This window comes from Panthera leo, chromosome B1 (genome assembly GCF_018350215.1).
Source record: "Panthera leo isolate Ple1 chromosome B1, P.leo_Ple1_pat1.1, whole genome shotgun sequence".
NCBI classification, from domain to species: domain Eukaryota; kingdom Metazoa; phylum Chordata; class Mammalia; order Carnivora; family Felidae; genus Panthera; species Panthera leo.
The window spans coordinates 147,287,113-147,307,262 of record NC_056682.1 but is presented as its reverse complement, the minus strand read 5'-3'; the positions used below and the strand labels follow the sequence as shown (position 1 = coordinate 147,307,262).

General features: G+C 36.2%; 1 protein-coding gene across 1 annotated transcript in view; it reads left to right on the top strand.

Annotated features, from left to right (window-relative positions):
• Positions 1–20,150, top strand: part of SLC4A4 (solute carrier family 4 member 4) — a 350,038-nt gene that overhangs the window by 278,671 nt on the left and 51,217 nt on the right. Inside the window, exons 15-16 of the mRNA XM_042936217.1 lie at positions 3,362–3,432; positions 18,554–18,745. Of these exons, the coding sequence (XP_042792151.1) occupies positions 3,362–3,432; positions 18,554–18,745 (263 nt within the window). The remainder of the gene's footprint in view (positions 1–3,361; positions 3,433–18,553; positions 18,746–20,150) is intronic.

Below are 20,150 nucleotides of genomic sequence, written 5' to 3'. Positions count from 1 at the left end.
AGACAATTGAAATTGATCATTCTCTCCTCTGTGAGCTTAAAGAAATTTACTTTTAGTCTTATGTATGGACTCTCCTATATTCTGTTAACATGTATTTTTGGAAATGCTTGTTTACATATTTATTTTGAAGTCCTTTTCTTGAAGCAGCTACCTACTAAAATAAGTTGGAAAGGTGTATACTTTTTATTGTCCTTTTGATAGTAGTCTCTGGGATTTTGAGAGGCATGCTTTAATAGCTTGTCTCAGAGGAAAACTGAAAAGATAAAAGGAATTTAGTTGAGCAGAATCGATGTGTATCTAGAACTTGAAAGTAGTCCCTAGAAGTTCAGATTGGAATCCTGGTTTAGTTCACTGGTGGTCTTTATTATGTCATTCATCTCACAAAAAAGGAGGATATCTTGGATATCTTTCTCCCTCACTCTTACTCCTTGTTTTTATGTGGAAAAGTGTTGTACAAAGACCTTCACTCTCTTATGACAGGAAGCTCATAAAATTGCATCAAAGAATCTTGCTCAGGAAGAGGAGTTTCCCAGACACCATCTAAATAGTGCCTGTGATTTCACATAGACTGCTTTCTTCCGAACACTCAGACCAGTCAGACATTTCGGGGTGTGGGGGGGGGGGCGGTTGAAATTCACATCATCTAACATTGGAGAGTATTATCCCACCTTGAATTCTGTTACCACAAAAATCAAATGCTGGCTAGGAAAAGAAAGAATGCTGAACAAGATTTTGGTATCAGTTCTACTTCTGGTTGACTCTTCTACAGTCCTGGGCAAGAAACCTGGCATACCTTGTTTCAGAGTCCCATTCAACATAAAGCAGGTATAAAAGTATAGCTTGTTTTTAAATGAGCAAATGGAATAATGTAAGAAAATGTACTGTAGGCTTTTTAGAACAAAATAGTGCTAAAAATCTAGGTTTTGTTAACAAAAATGTACTAACATCTTCTTCCTTTTGGGAATGAACTCATGTTTGGTTTTATTGTTTGGGCCAAGCATCCTTTAGCCTATTTTGATTCTTTCTGTGACCTGTACTGAAACAGAATAAGAAAACAGGTTGCATGTGTGTTTTACAAGGAAATAGGGATGACCTAGCAGTAGATTAAAAGTTTAACAATTCTAGAACCTTCAAAGATCAGAATGGATTCCAAAATTGACGAAGACTAGGGCTCTAGCTAAATATTTTCTCCCTTTTATTTGTTTTCATTATTTCATTTCTTTTGCCTTTATCTGCCCTCATTCATTTGGAGTCATTAAATGTTCCCTATTCTAGCCTCATTTATTGACATTAAAAGATATTTTCATTTTATTGAGGTATAGTTGACAAAATTATAATGTATTTAAAGTGTACAAATGATGATTTCATATATGTATACATTATGAAAGGATTCCCACCAAAGTTAATTAATACATCACCTCTCATTTTTATTTTATTTTATTATTTTATTATTATACTTTATTTTATTATTTTATTTTATTTAGATCCTCAGACCTTATTCTTCTTATAACTAGAAGTTTGTATCCTTTTACTGACCTCTTTCTATTTCCCGATCCACCACCCCCTCCAGCCCCCAGCCCCTGGCAACCACCATTTTACTCTCTCTCTTTCTATGAGTTTTATTTACCTTTTATTTTTTATTTTTTTTTAGCTTCTACCTATAACTGACACCATACAGTATTTGTCTTTGGCTGGCTTATTTCACTTAGCATAATGTCTTCCAGGTTCATCCATATTTTTGCAAATGGCAGGATTTCCTTTTTTTTTTTTTTTTTTTTTTAAAGGTTGAATAATAAATAAATATTTTTGAGTTCCTGTTAGTGCTGGACTGGGCAGATTCTGGGAAAAAGCAGTGAACAAGACATGCCCTTTCTGTTATGGATCTTATATTCTAAATTTCAACAATCAAATAAATCTATTTGTTTCTCATTAAGAGCTTATGTTGGTAGGAACTAAAATACGGCAAACTAAAAGGATAGTCTAGGGGCTTGGGGGCAGGAGGGGGCAGGCAAGAGGGGACCAAATAATAGCAATTTGGATGTTAAATGTGATGCTCAAAGACAAAAACCTAAATGTCATTTTACAGTATCTCCATAAATTAGGGATATTCTCTCAATAACGATCTATTTTATAATACATAAAACGTTAGGGGCACCTGGATGCTCAGTCAGTTAGGTATCCGAATCTTGATTTTGGCTCAGGCCATGATCTTGCAGTTCTTAGGGTTGAGCCCCGCATCAGGCTCTGCACTGGGCACGGAGCCTGTTTGAGATTCTCTCTCTCTCTCTCTCTCTCTCTCTCTCTCTCACTCACTCTCTCTCTCTCTGCCCCTCCCTACTCTCTCTCAAAATAAATAAACAAACATTTTAAACAAAAACCAAAACAAAACAATCAGAGCTCCTGGATAGCTCAGTCAGTTAAGCATCAGACGCTTGGTTTCAGCTCAGGTCATGATCTCATGGTTCCTGAGTTCAAGCCCTGTGTCAGGCTCCTTACTGGGACCCTGCTTGGGATTCTCTCTCTCTCCCTCCCTTTCTCTCTGTCCCTCCCCCACTCACACTCTTTCTCTCAAAATAAATAAGTAAACTTTAAAAAAAACAAAACAAAAAACTCATGTAATAGGAAAAAGGCTTATTTGATAAAAAGTTTTAATTATAGAACACCTTAAATAATATGTTTTAATTTTAGGTTCAAAAATTTTAAAATAATGAAATATTTCCAGGAGGAGGGTTGGTTTAGTAAATAAGTCACATTCCTCAAAAAGCAACCTCTTAATAAATTTACAAATCATGGCAAATTTTGTGATAATAATTTTAAAAATTAGATTAAACATTTATTACCATTATATTTATATAGTTTATTATGTGTTTGAAAGACTTTTTGTTTTCCCACATATTGCAAAGATATACTCTCTCATATGCAGTCTAGATTTTCAAAAATCCCAAATTAGTTAATTCTTAACCAGTGAAAATCTACTTGTGAGATTTGACTGTACATGAAGCCCGTGATCAACTTATTCACTTACTAACATCCATTTTTCCACCAGACAAAATACAGTGAATGCTTTTTTAATAATGGAGAAGTTTTCTTTTTCTTTTTTTTTTTTTGAAACCTGAAACAAATTGTAATAGCATTTCCTTAAATGTTTGCCATTGTTTCTTTTCAGATTAAAGTACAACAGATATGTCTGAATCTTTGCTAATTTTATCTAGGTGAAAGGTGAATACAATTATAATAAAGAAAAATTCATTGTGTTTTATGGTGGTGTTGAAGACATTTTTCGTGCCTGGCCCAGCTTTTTTAGATTTTGAGTTATGAATTTAGGTCATTTTTATGGTAAAAGATTGTCTTTTTCTTACAGTTAATATCTCAATATCTAATGACACTACACTGGCTCCAGAGGATTGGCCAACTGTTTCTTCTACTGACATGGTAAGTGACTTAATATTTCAAACCACTTGTGTATTGTATAATCTAATTATAATATTCATAACATGATGTCTCCTACCCTTTAGCAACCTGAACATGAACACAACTTCAATAATCAGTGATAGCAGGACAGAAAAAAACACTTTCCTTGCTGTAGTCAGCCTTTTTTTTCTTCTCTTCTCTTCTCTTCTCTTCTCTTCTCTTCTCTTCTCTTCTCTTCTCACTCTAGTGAATATTTACTCCTACAGCATGCTTTTTAAACCTTCTTAGGAATTTAACTACTATATCCATTCATTGTCACCTTGAAATATTTTCACAAGGAAAAATGAGAGAAGTCAAAAAAGAGAGCATGGTATCCTCTGTATTTCTAGTATGATTAAAAGTTCTTCTGACTACCAAATGGTGTTGTATTCTCCTCACTAAGGGTGATTGTAGCAGGACATTTCTCCTGTCACTTAGAAAGGACTGTGCCTCTGTCACATGATATCCTTTCCCATGGCTTGTAACCAAGGATCTTTAAAAGACTAGAACTAAGCTTTAAAAATGAGCTGTTTTGCATGGAAGGTCACACACTGGAAGGAGACTTTGTTTTGAAGAAAAAGGGAAAAGTGCTATTTCAGACTTCTAATTGTGTTCCTTCTACGCTGGATATGGAATCTTACCAAAGAATATCAATCTCTCAGTTATAAAGACAGAAACCATAATACCTTGTATTGATAGAGTGCCCATCTCTCAGGAGACCAAAACAGTTCTGCAGATATTATGTAATGAGTGCCCACAACACCCTTTCAAAGATGATGTTTTGTATCTTTCCTGGGCAACTCTCACTTGACCCTGTTTCTCTCTTGTTTTCATATTCTGTGGCTCTCTTGACTTTTTTCCTTACTGTTAAAGCTCTCTCTGATTTCCTCCAAACTTTGCCTCTTTATTTGGGTTTGATTATAAATGTGTGTGTGTGTGTGTGTGTGTGTGTGTGACAGAGAGAGAGAGAGAGAGAGAGAGAGAGAGAGATGTATATATGTTTTAAAAGCCACATGCAGAAAAGAGATCAATTGTCAGTCTTTGAGCCAGCCATCCTATTGCCTAAAATAATTTGATTAAAATACAGAGAAAAACAGTTCCTTCTACACTTTAAATAATTTTAATTAAAGTCTAATTAAAAATTTAAAATATATATAATTAATTAAAACCATAAGTTAATTTGCAATAAAAATTAATGAAACACTTCCACTGACTTAAAAAGAGATTATTTCCAACTTAATTCTTTTTGTAACTAATCAAGGAAAGCTTTAGAATTAATGAATTTTTAAGCCCTGTCTTTGGGCAAAATTCTGGAGTGACTCTAGTAATTGATATGTAATTATAATAAGATGTCACTATAAGATTTATGGAAAACAAATGGAAGTTGTTGTTGACTTCTGGTATGACTATGATAGAGGATATAAAGGCACAATAGTGATTACAATTGAGCTACCATTTATAGGGCATCTAGTAGAGAGACCAGGTGTCTTATACATATTATAACCATTAACACAAACTACCAGGTGTAATTATGTTCATTTTATAGATGAGAGAAACTGCAGCTTTAGAAGGTAAATCACCTTTTATGGTCTAGGTCACATAGCCATAAATTATTAAAATAAAGATTTCAACTGAAACCTGAGTGGTTTTAAGACCTGTGATATTTCTAGTATGCCATGATACTTCAGTGTTTGCAAGTAGAAATGTTTACCCTTTCAGCTATTACGAATGCTGTATGCTCCAGGGCAATAGTCCCCTTAGTTGCACACCTTAATTAAAATGTTAAGTAGCTATGTTCTCTAGAGAAGAAATTAGGAAAAAATGTGTGTATATGTGTGTATGTATATAATTATGAAGGACAACTTTTATTCTGTCCTTCATTTTTCATTTTCTATCCGTATCAGTGCTTTTAGGTATACTTTGCATAGATACACGCACACATAAACACATACACGCAATTTGTATTTATATGAGATCAGAAATGAATATTAAAGAGGTAATATGATTTATTGTCACCAGCAATAACTACCACTTGTTGAGCACCTACTAGGGGCCAGGCTCTTCATACGACCTGTCTAGAATCCTCACAATAATTTTTAAGTCACTTATGTTACCTGTATTTTATGGATGAAACAGAACCTTAGAAAGGTTAACTGTGCCTATCGTCAGTATACGTAAAATCAGGATTTGAACTCCGGGCTTTCAAATTCCAGAATCTGCCTATTCCCATTACTTGAGGAATCAGAATAGTGTCTCATGTAGAAGGACTTACAGGTGGTGAGTTCTCCTGTCATACTGCCCCTTTTCAAATTCAGGGCTCCACTATTGAATAGGTTGTGGTAACTTCTCATTTTCCCATTTGTAAAATGGTGATGATCATAGTACTTTATCTCAAAGATGCTATAAAAGCCAAGGGAGTAAATAGGCAGGACTTAGCTTAGTGGCTGGTACATACTCATCTCTCCATTCAAGTTAGATATTGTTATTATTCTATTTAGGTATTACAATCATTCCACTAGGCCATGTTGCTGCCGTAACTCAGGTTGGTGGAGAAAAGAAGTTGGATGCCACTGCTCTGACAGGGGACTGGGCCCTCTCTGTGTTTGGCCATGCTAACTCTGCTCAATCTTTCCTGGGACATCCAGTCGTCAAGGATTTAATTTCCTTCTTTTATCCAGCCATAATTATATTATGAAAGCAAGTGCTGTAAAAGTGACATGCCACCCTGGGGCACCAGCAAGGCTCCCTGTCACAAGGCTCAGAGTATACTCTGTCAGAGGAGGGAAGGCATTTTCTCTTCCGCTTCATTAGCATGAAGACAGCTTTTTTTTCTTCATGGTAGTATGGGAGTGTTTTCAGGGGGAAAGAGCAGGAAAAATGGGACATTAGAGCATTTAGACAGATTGAAGCTCTAGAATAACCATCCCTCAAGATGAAAAGGCAGGTTTTCCATCATTTCTATTCATTGTTGGAATCCTTGTGTCTTTAATTCTTCTCACCTTCACCAGTGTTCCTGTAGATTTATTGGTGGGCATATCCCCTCAGCCTGCAGACAAAATTCTGTTAAAAGTTCCTATAAAACTCTGAGACCAGCCACAGCCTCTCCAACTGTATCAACACAATGAGCCTTAGAGTCGGCTGGCTTCCACTTATCAGCTCTCAGAGGGAGAGACCAGATTCCATAGTCGAACATCAGGGCTTTTCCAGGGAGGTGACTGAATAGATTACTTTTTGTTTTTCACATTAGATTCTTTTTTAAAAATGATTATCAAATTGAGGTATACTTTAAAACATAATGTTCTCACATGTTCAGTGCAAGGAATTTTGATACTTTATATACTCATGTAATCATCACCCAAAACAAGATGCATGTAGAACGTTGCCATTATCCCAGAAAGTCCCATGGGGACTGCTCTGTGTTTTGTTTATGCCTAAGCTTCTGAGCCATGGGAGACCTTTCTTTGCCCAACTGCTCTGCCCCAGCCTTCAGAGGGAAGAAACCTTAGCCCTTTCAGGAGTACCTGAATGCCTCAGTGGGCTTTTTCTCCACTCTTCTGTCCTGCTTCCCATCTTAGGAAGTGGATTTCTTGCATTTGGTAGGAACTCTGTCTAAGGGGTTTCTCTCAGCTCTCCTAACGTCCTACCTTTTTGTACAACCTGTGCACCTTGGCAAAGACGATGAGAAAGTTTGGTGGATGGATGCAGGCTCAGTCTAACACCGAGGGCTCTTGGAATTCTGGTCTGTCACCCCAGTCTACATGTAGCCATTTAAAACTCATTAAAGATTTGGCTTATTTCTCCATACCTCCATCTGTGGTAGATTTATCTTCCACAGGCCACTCTGGCAGGCATATGCAGCCATGGATTTTTTTTCTCTCTTCCAGGAAGGTCTTGTAACTTCTTAGAATTTATTCAAGTTTGTATATTTCCTCATCTCTCTGACAGGTTTTTAAAAACTATGATTTTTTTTTACCTTATCCAGCTTGGTTGGATAGGTTGGAAGTGACTCTTTCTTTCTTTCTTTTTTTTTAAGTTTTTATTTAAATTTTAGTGAGTTAACATGCAGTGTAATATTAGTTTCAGGTGTACAATATAGTGATTCAGCACTTCCATGCATCACCCTGTGCTCATCATGGCAGGTGCATTCCTTAATCCCCATCACCTATTTAACCCGTCCCCCCACCCACCTCCCCTCTGGTGGCCATCAGCTTGTTCTCTATAGCTAAGAGTCTGTTTCTTGGTTTACCTCTCCCTCTTTTTTCCTCTTTTGCTTGTTTGTTTTGTTTCTTAAATTCCACATATTGAGTGAAATCATATGGTATTTCTCTTTCTCTGACTGACTTATTTTGCTTAACATAATGCTCTATCTCCCTCCATTGTCCCAAATAGCAAGATTTTGTTCCCAAATAGCAAGATTTCGTTCTTTTTTATGTCTGAGTAATACTCCATTGTATATACATACACCACTTCTTTATCCATTCATCAGCCGATGGACACTTCGGTTGTTTCCATAATTTGGTTATTGTCGATAATGCTTCTATAAATATCAGGGTGCATGTATCTCTTTGAATTAGTACTTTTGTATTCTTTGGGTAAATTCCTAACAGTGCAGTTGCTGAATCGTAGAGTAGTTTTATTTTTAACTTTCTGAGGAACCTCCATACTATTTTCCAGAGTGGCTGCACCAGTTTGCATTGCCATCAACAGTTCAAGAGGTTCCCCTTTCTCCACACCCTCACCAACATTTGTTGTTTCATCTGTTCATTTTAGTCATTCTGACAGGTATGAGGTGATATCTCATTGGTTTTGATTTGCATTTCCCTGATGATGAGTGATGTTGGGTATCTTTTCATGGGTCTATTGGCCATCTGTATATCTTCTTTGGAAAAGTGTCTATAATGTCTTCTGCCCATTTTTTAACTGGATTATTTGTTTTTTGGTTATTAATTTTGATAATGTCTTTATAGATTTTGGATACCCTTTACCAGATATGTCATTTGCAAATATCTTCTCCTATTTCATAGGCTGCCTTTTACTTTTGCTGATTGTTCCCTTTGCTGTGCAGAAGCCTTTTATTTTGATAAAGTCCCAATAGTGTTGTTTTGCTTTTGTTTCCCTTGCCTCAGGAGACCTATCTAGAAAGAAGTTTCTATGGTTGATGTCAAAGGGGTTACTTATTGCCTGTGTTCTCCTCTAAGATTTTGATGGTTTCCAGTCTCACATTTAGGTCTTCAATCCATTTTAAATTTATTTTTGTATACGGTGTAAGAAAGTGGTCCAGTTTCAGTCTACCTTCTATATATTAATCACAAGTAGAAAACCAATTAGTTTTGATATTTCACAATAACACATACAACTCTAGACAACGCAGCTCAAATGTATCCTGTAGTTCATAAAGTAAGTTGAAAATTACTATAAATTTGCCTACCCACTGCAGGGAAAAACCCCTAAATGAGTACATTAACTACTTAACCTTGAGACTTCTTTCTGTAGCATTACCTTCATTTATATTTATTTCAAAAGGTGCATGCATACTTTACTAGTTGATACTAAAGAGAGCAATATAAAATCTTTCATTTTATTTATTTTATTATTTTATTTTATTTTTTTGCTTATTGTGTAACCCAGTGAAGCATATCATGTCTAATGGAGATGCTGTTAATCAAGAAACTGAGAACTATTATTGTCTCATCAATTCTGCTTGGCAGTCAGACATGGAAGCAAAAGTGCTTTCATTTGATGTACCTTCAGGGTGATTTTAGGAGTTAACATTCATTTTCATGGGAAATAGAATGTCATATTAATCTTCTTATGCGTAGCATCTTTGTGATTTTCTCTCACTGAGAAAGTCAAGTGCAAAAACCATTCTGTCCTTAAGTCCCCTTGAATATCACATGTTCCTACTTCTATTTATTTTTAAAAAATGTTTGTTTGTTTGTTTGTTTTGGATGGAGAGACAGAGAGAGAGAGAAAGAGAGCCTGCACAAACAGGAGAGGGGCAGAGAGAAAGGGAGACACACAATCTGAAGCAGGCTCCAGGCTCCGAGCTGTCAGTGCAGAGCCTGACACAGGGCTTGAACCTGTGAACTGTGAGATCATGATCTGAGCTGAAGTTGGATGCTTAACCAACTGAGCTACCCAGGTGCCCCTGTTCCTACTTTTAAAAATATAGAAAATTTAAAACATGCAGTGAACTACAGAGAATATTGTACAATGAACTTCCATATGCACATCACCTAGCTTCAATGATTGTCAACATTTTGCTCATCCTCTCTCACATATATATCTCCCCATTTTGTCTTTGGGGAGGATCCTATAACATTTAAAATTTTAAAATTAATCCTTCGGTATACCTTATACGTTTAAGATTTACAAACAAATCCATTCAGTGTAAACAGGATAATTCTCTGGAAAATGAAATTCAGAAAAATAGATTGATATCCCTTTTCACAAGATTGACCTCAGTTAAGATCCTCAGCAACTTGGTCACTTGGTCCCATTTCTCTTATATATATACATATATATATGTATATATATTTTTTTCTACCTATTTACACAATCAGCCTTCTTTGGCTCACCTGGTCTACTCACTGTTGGTTTCTCCACATGGTAGGCATTCAATAAATTTTGAATAAAGAACTTGCTAGATAAGTGAATGAAGCATTGTATGTCCCCAAATCAGCATCTTTGCTCATGGTATCTCCTTGTCTAATGCTTTACCACTTTGTTTCTGCCAGTGCAGAGAGAAATACACATATAAAACTTGTCGCTTTCATTCCCTTGGCTTTTGTTACTTTCTTTGTCATTCTTTTTTAGTTTTGTCCTTCAGCCACTCTTACTGTTCTCTTTACCCTTTGGAGTATGAGAGTTCTACAAGGACCAGTCTTTCTTTCAGGACTTAGTTTGAATTTTGTTTTCTCTGTGATCAATGAAACTGATTAGCTCTTTTTCTGATCTACTTACTAATCTCTATACTGTTCATTTAGACACTTTCTTGTACTGCCTTGCATAATTAATATTTTAGCAAACATATTGTTTCTCCCAGGAACCTTTTAAAAATTGTTTTTGTTTTATTTTTCTTTATTGCTGCTCTCTTAACACTCTTAGTTCCTTTATGTAACCAGGACCCAATGCATTTTGTTTTCTTTTGGCCACATTTTTCTATTTTCCACATGCTGCTGTTGTTCAAAACAGCCTGTAGCTAATTGAAACAGCATCACCAGAGTTAGCAAACAAAACAAAAGACAGAGGGTCCCAGTTACATTTGAATTTCAGGTAAATACCAAACAATTTTTTTAGTATAAATATGTTCCACATATTGCATGGGTCATACTTACACTAAAAATATTTTTCATTGTTTATCTGTATAACTGGGCATCCTATAGTTTATCTGGCAACTTTAAATTGAAAGTTTATTTTACTTTAATTTTGTTCCCCAGATAAAAAGGGTAGATAAATTAGTAGATATCTTCCTTGAATATGTCAAATAGTTGGATCCTGATGAATGATTTAGGTTAGCTAAAATTTCTTCGGAAGCCCGGTGTATTGTAAATTGAACGCTGCCTCTGTCTTGGTCTATTCTTTCTTAGTTTTTAGTGATACACAGTCCCTTTGGTGTTCGGGCTCTATACTTCTGTTATATCTAGCCTTTACTCATCCTGGTACAAAGAGTTGCCAAAACCCTAATCAGTCTCTCTTTTACTTAATCTTTCACCTTCCTTTCTCCATTCTTGATTCTTTTTCCAGCATGCCCTTCTTCCTTCTACCCCCATAGCCTGGTTCTTTCTCATCTACCACAAACACCTCAGAAGTCCTCATCAGCCCTGAAGAACGTGCCTTGATTTTATAGTGCTCACATGCTCTAGCCTATCCTTTTGCTACTGTTTTTTTTTTTTTCAAAAGTATTCTGAAATTGCCATTTCAATTTTTCTGTTCTCCCTTATTTCTCAACTGAGTTCTCTCCTTTGAACACTCCCTCCAGTATTCAATATTTATTTTTAAGTAATGTCTACCCCAACATGGGGCTTGAACCTACAACCCTGAGATGAAGAGTCACATGCTCTACTGACTGAGCCAGCCAGACCCCCCTAATTTTGGACATATTTTGAGATCATTTTTGCTGTAATGTGACCTGTGAGAAAGAGAGGAATTAACAATGACTTCAGGGTTCTCTGTTTTTAGAATCTAGAAGGATGAATTTGCTATTAACAGAGATAGGCAAGATCCTAGGGGAAGCAAGATTTAAGGAAGGATGAGGAGTTAGTTTTGAACATGTTAAATTTATTTTATTTCATTTCATTTCATTTTATTATTATTATTTTTTAACATTTATTCATATTTGAGAGACAGAGACAGAATGCAAGCAGGGGAGGAGCAGAGGAGAGAGAGAGAGACAGACAGACAGACAGACAGACAGAATCCTAAGTGGGCTCCAGACTTTGAGCTATCAGCACAGAGCCTGACACTGGCTCAAACCCACGAACCATGAGATCCTGAGCCGAAGTCAGATGCTTAACCGACTGAGCCACCCAAGCACCCTGAATGTGTTAAATTTAAAACGCCCATGAGGATTCAAACAGGGATATAGTTTACTAAGAAGTAGTTACAAAACAACGAAGCCCTCTGAATTGGGGAACATTTGCTGATGAGTTAACAAATCATCGTTAGCCTTGCAGTCATGAATTTGCTCTTAGAATAAATGAAAATTGGAGTGCAGCTGACATACATAGAGCATGGCGTACTATGATGATGGAATAACCTCACTTATAAAAGCACCAGAGCAGTAACGTCTGAAGCGTCTTTGCTTCACTGCTTCCTCTGAGGTTCTAATGAAATCTGTGGTTGCTTTTCCCAGATAAATATACATGCAAACAATGGTTTACATGATATTTCAGGGGACTCAAGGATTTCTTTCTTCTTTGGGTCACTTAACATCTATGCTGGACATGTCCAACACAGTATTTGCCCTCTTTTAGGAGCCAGTGTTATTTGGTTGTATGTTTTTTACCATGACTTTCTAAGCAGTAATCAGAGTGGTTTGCATGTGAAGAGTACTATTTATGTTAGAGCATTTTCCGAAACTATGATCACCGTGACCTTTATGGTACTCTTTTTCAGCTATCCTATCGGCAGTTGCACAGGAAAGTGAAGTTACTTTTTTTTTCTGTTTTCCAGTTAAGTCGTGGTAGAGCTGAGATTGAAGCCCATGAGGGTATTTTCTCAGTCTCTTGCTTTGATGTATGTTCAGTATTTCCTTCAAATTAATTCTTCGGGAGTTGCATGAACCTGGAGAAGAATCATTTACCTGTTTTTGCTTTTTCTATGACTTACCACAGTTTGAAAATTACAAATGATCAAAACCAAAGCTGGAGTTTTTTTGCCATTTTTTTAAATTTAAATTTTAGCTAACATACAGTGCAATATTGGCTTCAGGAGTAGAACTCAGTGATGAATCACTAATATACAACACCCAATGCTCTTCAAAACAAGTGCCTTCCTTAGTAACCATCACCCATCTAGCCCATCTCCCACTCACCTCCCTCCATGAACCCATAGTTTGTATTCTATCATTAAGAGTCTCTTGTGGTTTGTTTCCCTCTCTTCTCTCCCCTTCTTCCCATATGTTCATCTGTTTTGTTTCTTAAATTCCATATGTGAGTGAAATCATATGGTATTTGTCTTTCTCTAACTGACTTATTTTGGTTAGCATAATACAGTCTAGCTCCATCCATGTTATTGTAAATGGCAAGATTTTATTCTTTTTGATGGCTGAGTAATATTCTATTGTATATATGTACCATATCTTACTCATCCATTTATCAGTCGATGGATGGGCTGTCTCCATATTTTGACTGTTTTGGGTAATGTTGCTATAAACACTGGGGTGCATGTACCCCTTCAAATCTGTATTTTTGTATCCTTTAGGTAAATATCTAATAGTGCAATTCCTGGATCATAGGATAGTTCTATTTTTAGTTTCCTAGGGAACCTCCATACTCTCCGGAGTGGCTTCACCAGTTTGCATTCCCACCAACAGTGCAAGAGAGTTCCCCTTTCTCTGCATCCTTGCCAACACCTGTTGTTTCTTGTGTTGTTAATTTTAACCATTCTGACAGGTGTGTGGTGGTAACTCATCATAGTTTTGATTTGTATTTCCCTGATGATGAGTGATGTTGAGCATCTTTTCATGTGTCTGTTAGCCAACTGGATGTCTTTGGGAAAGTGTCTATTCAGGTCTTCTTATTTTATTTTATTTTTTTAACTCTCAAGTTAGTTAACATACAGTGTAGTCTTGTCTTCAGGAGTAGAATCCAGTGGTTCATCGCCTACATATAACACCCAGCGCTCATCCAAATAACTGCCCTCCTTAATGTCCATCACCCATTTTCAACACCCCCCTACCCCCATCAACCCTCAGTTTGTTTTCTGTATTTAAGAGTCTCTTATGGTTTGCCTCCCTCTCTGTTTTTATCTTATTTTTTCTTCCCTTCCTCTATGATCATCCGTTAAGTTTCTTAAATTCCACATATGAGTGAAATTATGTGATGTCTGTCTTTCTCTGACTGACTATTCATGTCTTCTGCTCATTTCTTAACTGGGTTGTTTGGTTTTGGGATGTTGAGTTTGATGAGTTCTTTATAGTTTTGGATACTAATCCTTTATCAGATATGTGATTTGCAAATAATCTTCTCCCATTATGTAGGCTGCCTTTTAGTTTTGTTGTTTCCTTCACTATACAGAAGCTTTTTATCTTGATGAAATCCCAATACTTTGTGTTTGCTTTTGTTTCCCTTGCCTTTGGTGACATATCTAGTAAGAAGTTGTTCTGGCCAAGGTCAAAAAGTTGCTGCCTTTGTTCTCCTCTGGGATTTTGTTGGTTTCCTATTTCACATTTAGGTCTTTTATCCATTTTGAATTTATTTTTGTGGATGGTCTAAGAAAGTGGTCCAGTTTCATTCTTCTGCATGTCACCATCCAGTTTTCCTAGCACCATTTGTTGAAGAGACTGCCTTTTTCCATTGGATAGTCCTTCCTGCTTTGTTGAAGATTAGTTGACCATATAGTTGGGGGTCCATTTCTGGGTTTTCTGTTCTGTTCCGTTCCATTGATCTATATGTCTGTTTTTGTGCCAGTACCATACTGTCTTGATGATTGCAGCTTTGTAATTAGCTTGAAGTCTGGAATCGGGATGTCTCCAGTTTTGCATTTCTTTTTCAGGATTGCTTTGGCTATTTGGCATCTTTTGTTGGTTCCATACAAATTTTAGGATTGTTTGTTATAACTCTGTAAAGAATGTTGGTGGTATTTTGATAGGGATTGCATTAAATGTGCAGATTGCTTTGGATAGTATAGACAGTTTAACAATGTTCTTCCAATCCATGAGCATGGAATGCTTTTCCATTTCTTTGTGTCCTCTACAATTTCTTTCATAAGTGTTCTATAGTTTTCAGAGTATAGATATTTTACCTGTTTAGTTGGGTTTATTCTTAGGTATCTTATTGTTTTTGGTGCAATTGCAAATGGGATCCATTCCTTGATTTCTTTTTCTGCTGCTTCATTATTAGTGTATATAAATGCAACTGATTTCTGCACATTGATTGTATATCCTGCAACTTTGTTGAATTCATGTATTGGTTCTAGAAATTTTTGGGTGGGGTCTTAAAAAATTTTACAGTGAATCAACCAGCATCAATAACACTACCCATGAAATAATAATACAAATATAAAAAAATACAAATCAAATAAAAATGTGTAATGTACTAATATGATGAAACATGAAAGATTTATTTATAAGGATAGTAGAAAGTAATATAGGAGTCTTAGGCAAGAAATTAAACCAGGGCAGATACTTTTTCTGTAAAGGATCAGATAGTATACTTTTTAGGATTTATGGGTCAGATATCTGGTCTTTGTTGAAATTACTCAGCATTGCAGTTGTAGCACAAACATAGTAATGAACATTATGTAAAGAAATGAGCATTACTGTGTTTAAGTAAAACTTTATTTATAAAAACAGGAGTCAGGCTGAGTTTGGCCTATGGGATATAGTTTGTTCAGTCCTGGATTAAACTACTCATGGTAATTTCAGATAAATTATAATTATAAATGATAGATATAGATAGGTGACTTTTAATGAGACAGCATTGTTTTTAAAGTAACATTCCGCTCAGACTAAGCTAGAATTCCCAAGAGAGGGGACTCAGGGTCTGCCTTTAGGTGGGCCAGGGGTAGTGAGAAAGAGCAGCCCAATCCCTCCTAGATACATAGGGCCGAATATCTCAGTTTTATCACAGTTTTAAATATTGGGGTTCCACATGAAAAGACATTTCACTGATAATAAAATTTGAAAACTATTGGATTACAGAAGGTAGTAACTAAAATCTGTAGTTTTCTTTTTTTATGTTCCCTTTACATAGGCAAAGCAGAGTGTACCTCTGAAGTAAAACATATCATTTTTACTGAAACGTGTATGTTTCATAGATAACAAAATGAGACATATTGGAGTAAAAAATAATAGAAATTGTGTCTGTGATGATTAAATTATCAGATAATTATTTAAAATTCTACTTTCCGTATTTACATATATACACCACTAATAGATGAGTAATGCTTTGTCTTAATGTCTAGTTTGTGATCTGAATCTTGCCTGAAGTTTTATGAAGTTAACCTTCAATGATATGAGTTTATGTAGAGTAATAACACTGAAGTAACACAGATAATATAGGTTCCTCTCCAGTGATGTTTAAATAGAATTATTTATTAGCTAGAGTTAAAGTTTTATGGAAGTGGGAAAAATGTATATATATACTGAGAGATCTGTACGTGCTGCCTAAACTTTATACTAAAGTCCTTAGATGGTTGGGAGGCTAAACTTTCTGTATGATGATACAGGGAATCATTTGAGGCCAAAAAAATAGTGATATTGGCATTTTGAGTTGATGTACATGAGAAAACATATCTATCATTTTATGTATATCTGTATATTTTTTCACCTCAACCTGAATCTCTGTAAGAAAATCAATAAAAACTGTCTGTTGGGATTGATTGTCTTAACGCAGCTTACTTCTTTGGGCTATAAAAAAGGGTTCTGCTCATATTAAAGTGCTGAAATGATATTATGGTAAATTTACATAGGCAAATTTACAATGGTAAATTTTTGCTGATCTTAAAACAAAGAAATCTGTTACCTATTATGACCTCTAAACTTTAAATGTGTTCTTCTAAAAACATCCATATGCAGAAATCTGAAAAACAAGATGAGACATGATTTTTTTTAAATTTATTTTTTAATATATGAAATTTACTGTCAAATTGGTTTCCATACAACACCCAGTGCTCATCCCAAAAGGTGCCCTCCTCAGTACCCATCACCCACCCTGCCCTCCCTCCCACCCCCCATCAACCCTCAGTTTGTTCTCAGTTTTTAACAGTCTCTTATGCTTTGGCTCAAGATGAGACATGATTAAATCACCTCTCAGAATTGGCGTTTGATAAAAGAATAATTATGTGGTTCAGCTGTTTATAAGTTGAAGCTAATATAGAAAAAATATTTCAGGGAAAGACCTAGAGTTTATTTTTTTTTTTATTGACTTATGTAAGTACTTTACCTTTTGAGCTCTATAAAAATATGAACAATTTCTGGTCTGAGATTCTTCTTTTGCACATGTGAACTTTTATGACTAGATTACTTACATCAAGAGAATTCATTGAATAGTAAAGAATGTTGATGATGAGTTTGGTATGAGGTGGAACTCTTGCTTCCAAAGGACAGGAGAAATTTATCTTTCCCTATTTATTTGCAAGGTATTCTCAAATAAACCTTCTGTTAGCACATGACATACTCATTAGCCCTGGACCTAAGAGAAAGTTCACGATCACAGTGCTGGCAGATTCAGTGTCTGATGAGGACCCACCCACTTCCTGGTTCATAGACAGCCTTCTTCTCATTGTGTCTTCATATGGCAGATGAGACAAGGGAGCTCTCTGGGGTCTGTTTTATGAAAACATGAATCTCATTCATGAAGACATCATTCTCATGGCCTAATCATTCTCATGGCCTAATCACTTCCCAAACAGCATCACGTATGATTTTCAGCATATTTAGGGGAATTTTGTAGCACCACATTAGTGTTGGTCAGTAACTGGCTGCAAGAGGGCATAACATTTTAGGTGAGGTAGTTCTAATGTGACTGAAGGTAGTTCTCTAGAGAAGTAGCTAAGACTGGGAGCCACTGGGGCATGAGTACCTTGGTCTAATCCAGTGTGCTAGCAAAAGGATTCTCCTGCATATTAGAAACGGAAAATAGGAACAGGAGTTAGCTGTTCTCAAGAAGTACTGCCAACATGACAGCAATTCATGAGATAGAAGAAAATTTGAAAATTGACCCATGAGCTTGAGGTCATGTACCATAGGGATATGCCACACAGGACTCCAAAGCCCATTCTAGTATGTTCCAGTACTGGGTGTGCATGCTGTTCACCTGAAGTCCACAAGATAAAAAGTTATATTTTATTAAGGTATTCAGTTGAAAAAGCAGGGACCATCAGTATTTTTTATAGTCTAATTCCTTAAATCACCAGTCTCTAGTTATTTAGAAAAGAAATAGCTCCTTGGGAAAGTGCTGGGTAGATGCATAGTTAAGCTAATATGACTTTTAGAGAGCATTAACCATAGGGCCGCTTGAATCCAAAGAAGCTGTGTATTGCAAAAGTAAGTACTTTTTAAACAATAAAGGTGTTTTAGAGAGTCTCACATTTTGAGACTTAGGATATTAATGTGTCTCAGTTTACTCTCAGGAAGGTTGACAGGAAAGAAGGACTTTGTGGTTTGTTTTTGTTGAACAAATGGATGATTGTAGGGCTGTAGCTCAAACTAGGTAACAGATGGCATCATTTTCATTCTGTTTTCAGTAATTGCTAGCCTCCTGGCCCCCCAGTACCAGTTATTCCATTAACGCTTTGTCAAGTTTCACCCTCCAGTGGTTACCCTCCAGCTGTTCTACAGAGACTTTCAGCCTAATCCCTACATAGCCCATCAAGTATCAAATGCTGCTTTTGATGCATTGGTGTTCTCTAGAAAAATTTTCATGTTTTTCTTCCTCAGTACCATAATGCTACCTTTGACTGGGCATTTTTGTCCACGAAGAAGTGTTTGAAATACGGAGGAAAGCTCGTGGGGAACAACTGTGATTTTGTTCCTGACATCACTCTCATGTCTTTCATCCTCTTCTTGGGCACCTACACCTCTTCTATGGCTCTGAAAAAATTCAAAACGAGTCGTTATTTTCCAACCACGGTAAGTACCTGAGCTTTAAATAACTTCCATTGAATTTACACAATAATACAATGTTTAATAATGAAAAAGTCACCTGAAATTCAACTTTTGCAATTTTATGCATTTAAAAATTGATTTCCAGTCTTTGTCCATGTGCATATTATATATTTTTAACCTAATTATAGTCTGGCTTTGAAAAGCCTTCCATGGATAAATTCTGTCATAAATTCTATCATAATTCGTATTGTACTGAGGGGGAAAAGTGGGATGTACTTTAGTATCTAAAAATGCATGAGTAAGAAAAAAACCTGTTAAATCCATACTTTGAGAGTACATAAGCAAAAACTCTTCATATTAGTAACAGTTTTTATGTACAATTTCTTGTTCATGAGCTGTACATGTAGTAATTTAGTAGTTGAATTATGGGCTGTGGGAGTAAACTTACACCGTGTCGTTACACCAGTATTGGTATAAGATACGAGCATCATCTGAGCCAAATTTTCCTTCCCATAATGATGAATGCTGTAGTACAGAAAAACAGATAATTGAGCTGGGTTGTGCAGACATCCTGTCTCCCCTTAATATGCTTGGGTGAACATAAAATCAAAACTGCGGTTCATGGAGGGACTACAAGATAAGACCAACATTTAGTTACTGGCATTTTGTTTTTTTACCTGCAGAGTGAAACTAAGATAATCCTTTGCTTTGCAGTTCAGTTCTCAGTGTTTAAGATGTCAGTTTTTCTTAAGTAATCTTGATTATACCTGATTTTTATCAATGAGCTGCTCTAAGCAGCTAGAATCTCATGAAATCTCTCCCCTTGTGTTTTGTGTAGAAGAAGTGGAAAGACTTTAGAAGACAAGAGATGCAGTTGCTGAAATTCCTTTCTTTCAATTCCTAGGAAATGAATCATCATATATTCACTTTCACCCAGGAAACTTTCTGACTTTTTCTTATAAAAACTGATTTTTCTTATAGAGTTGAAAATAAAGGGAAAGATTGATAACTGTTTTCGTCTGTTTGGGCTGCTATAACAAAATAGCATAGACGGGTGACTTATAAACCACAACAATTTATTTCTCACGTTTTTGGAGGCTGGAAAGCCCAAGGTCAGGTACCAGCATGGTTGGGTAAAGGCCTTCCTCCTGGCTCATAGCCAGCACCTTTTCACTATGTTCAAACATGGAGGAAGGGCTCTCTGCGGGGCCTCTTTTATAAAAACATTAATCTTACTCATGAGGGCTCCACCCTTAGGACCTAAGTACCTCCCTAAAGGCGCCACCTCCTAATACCATCTTTTTTGGGGGGGTTTAGGATCTCAACATACAAATTTGAGGCAGACACAACACTGAGACCATAGCAATAATGAAATGTCCCAAACTAGCTGGCCTAAGGAATGAAAAATCTCCACAAAGTCAAGGTGCCT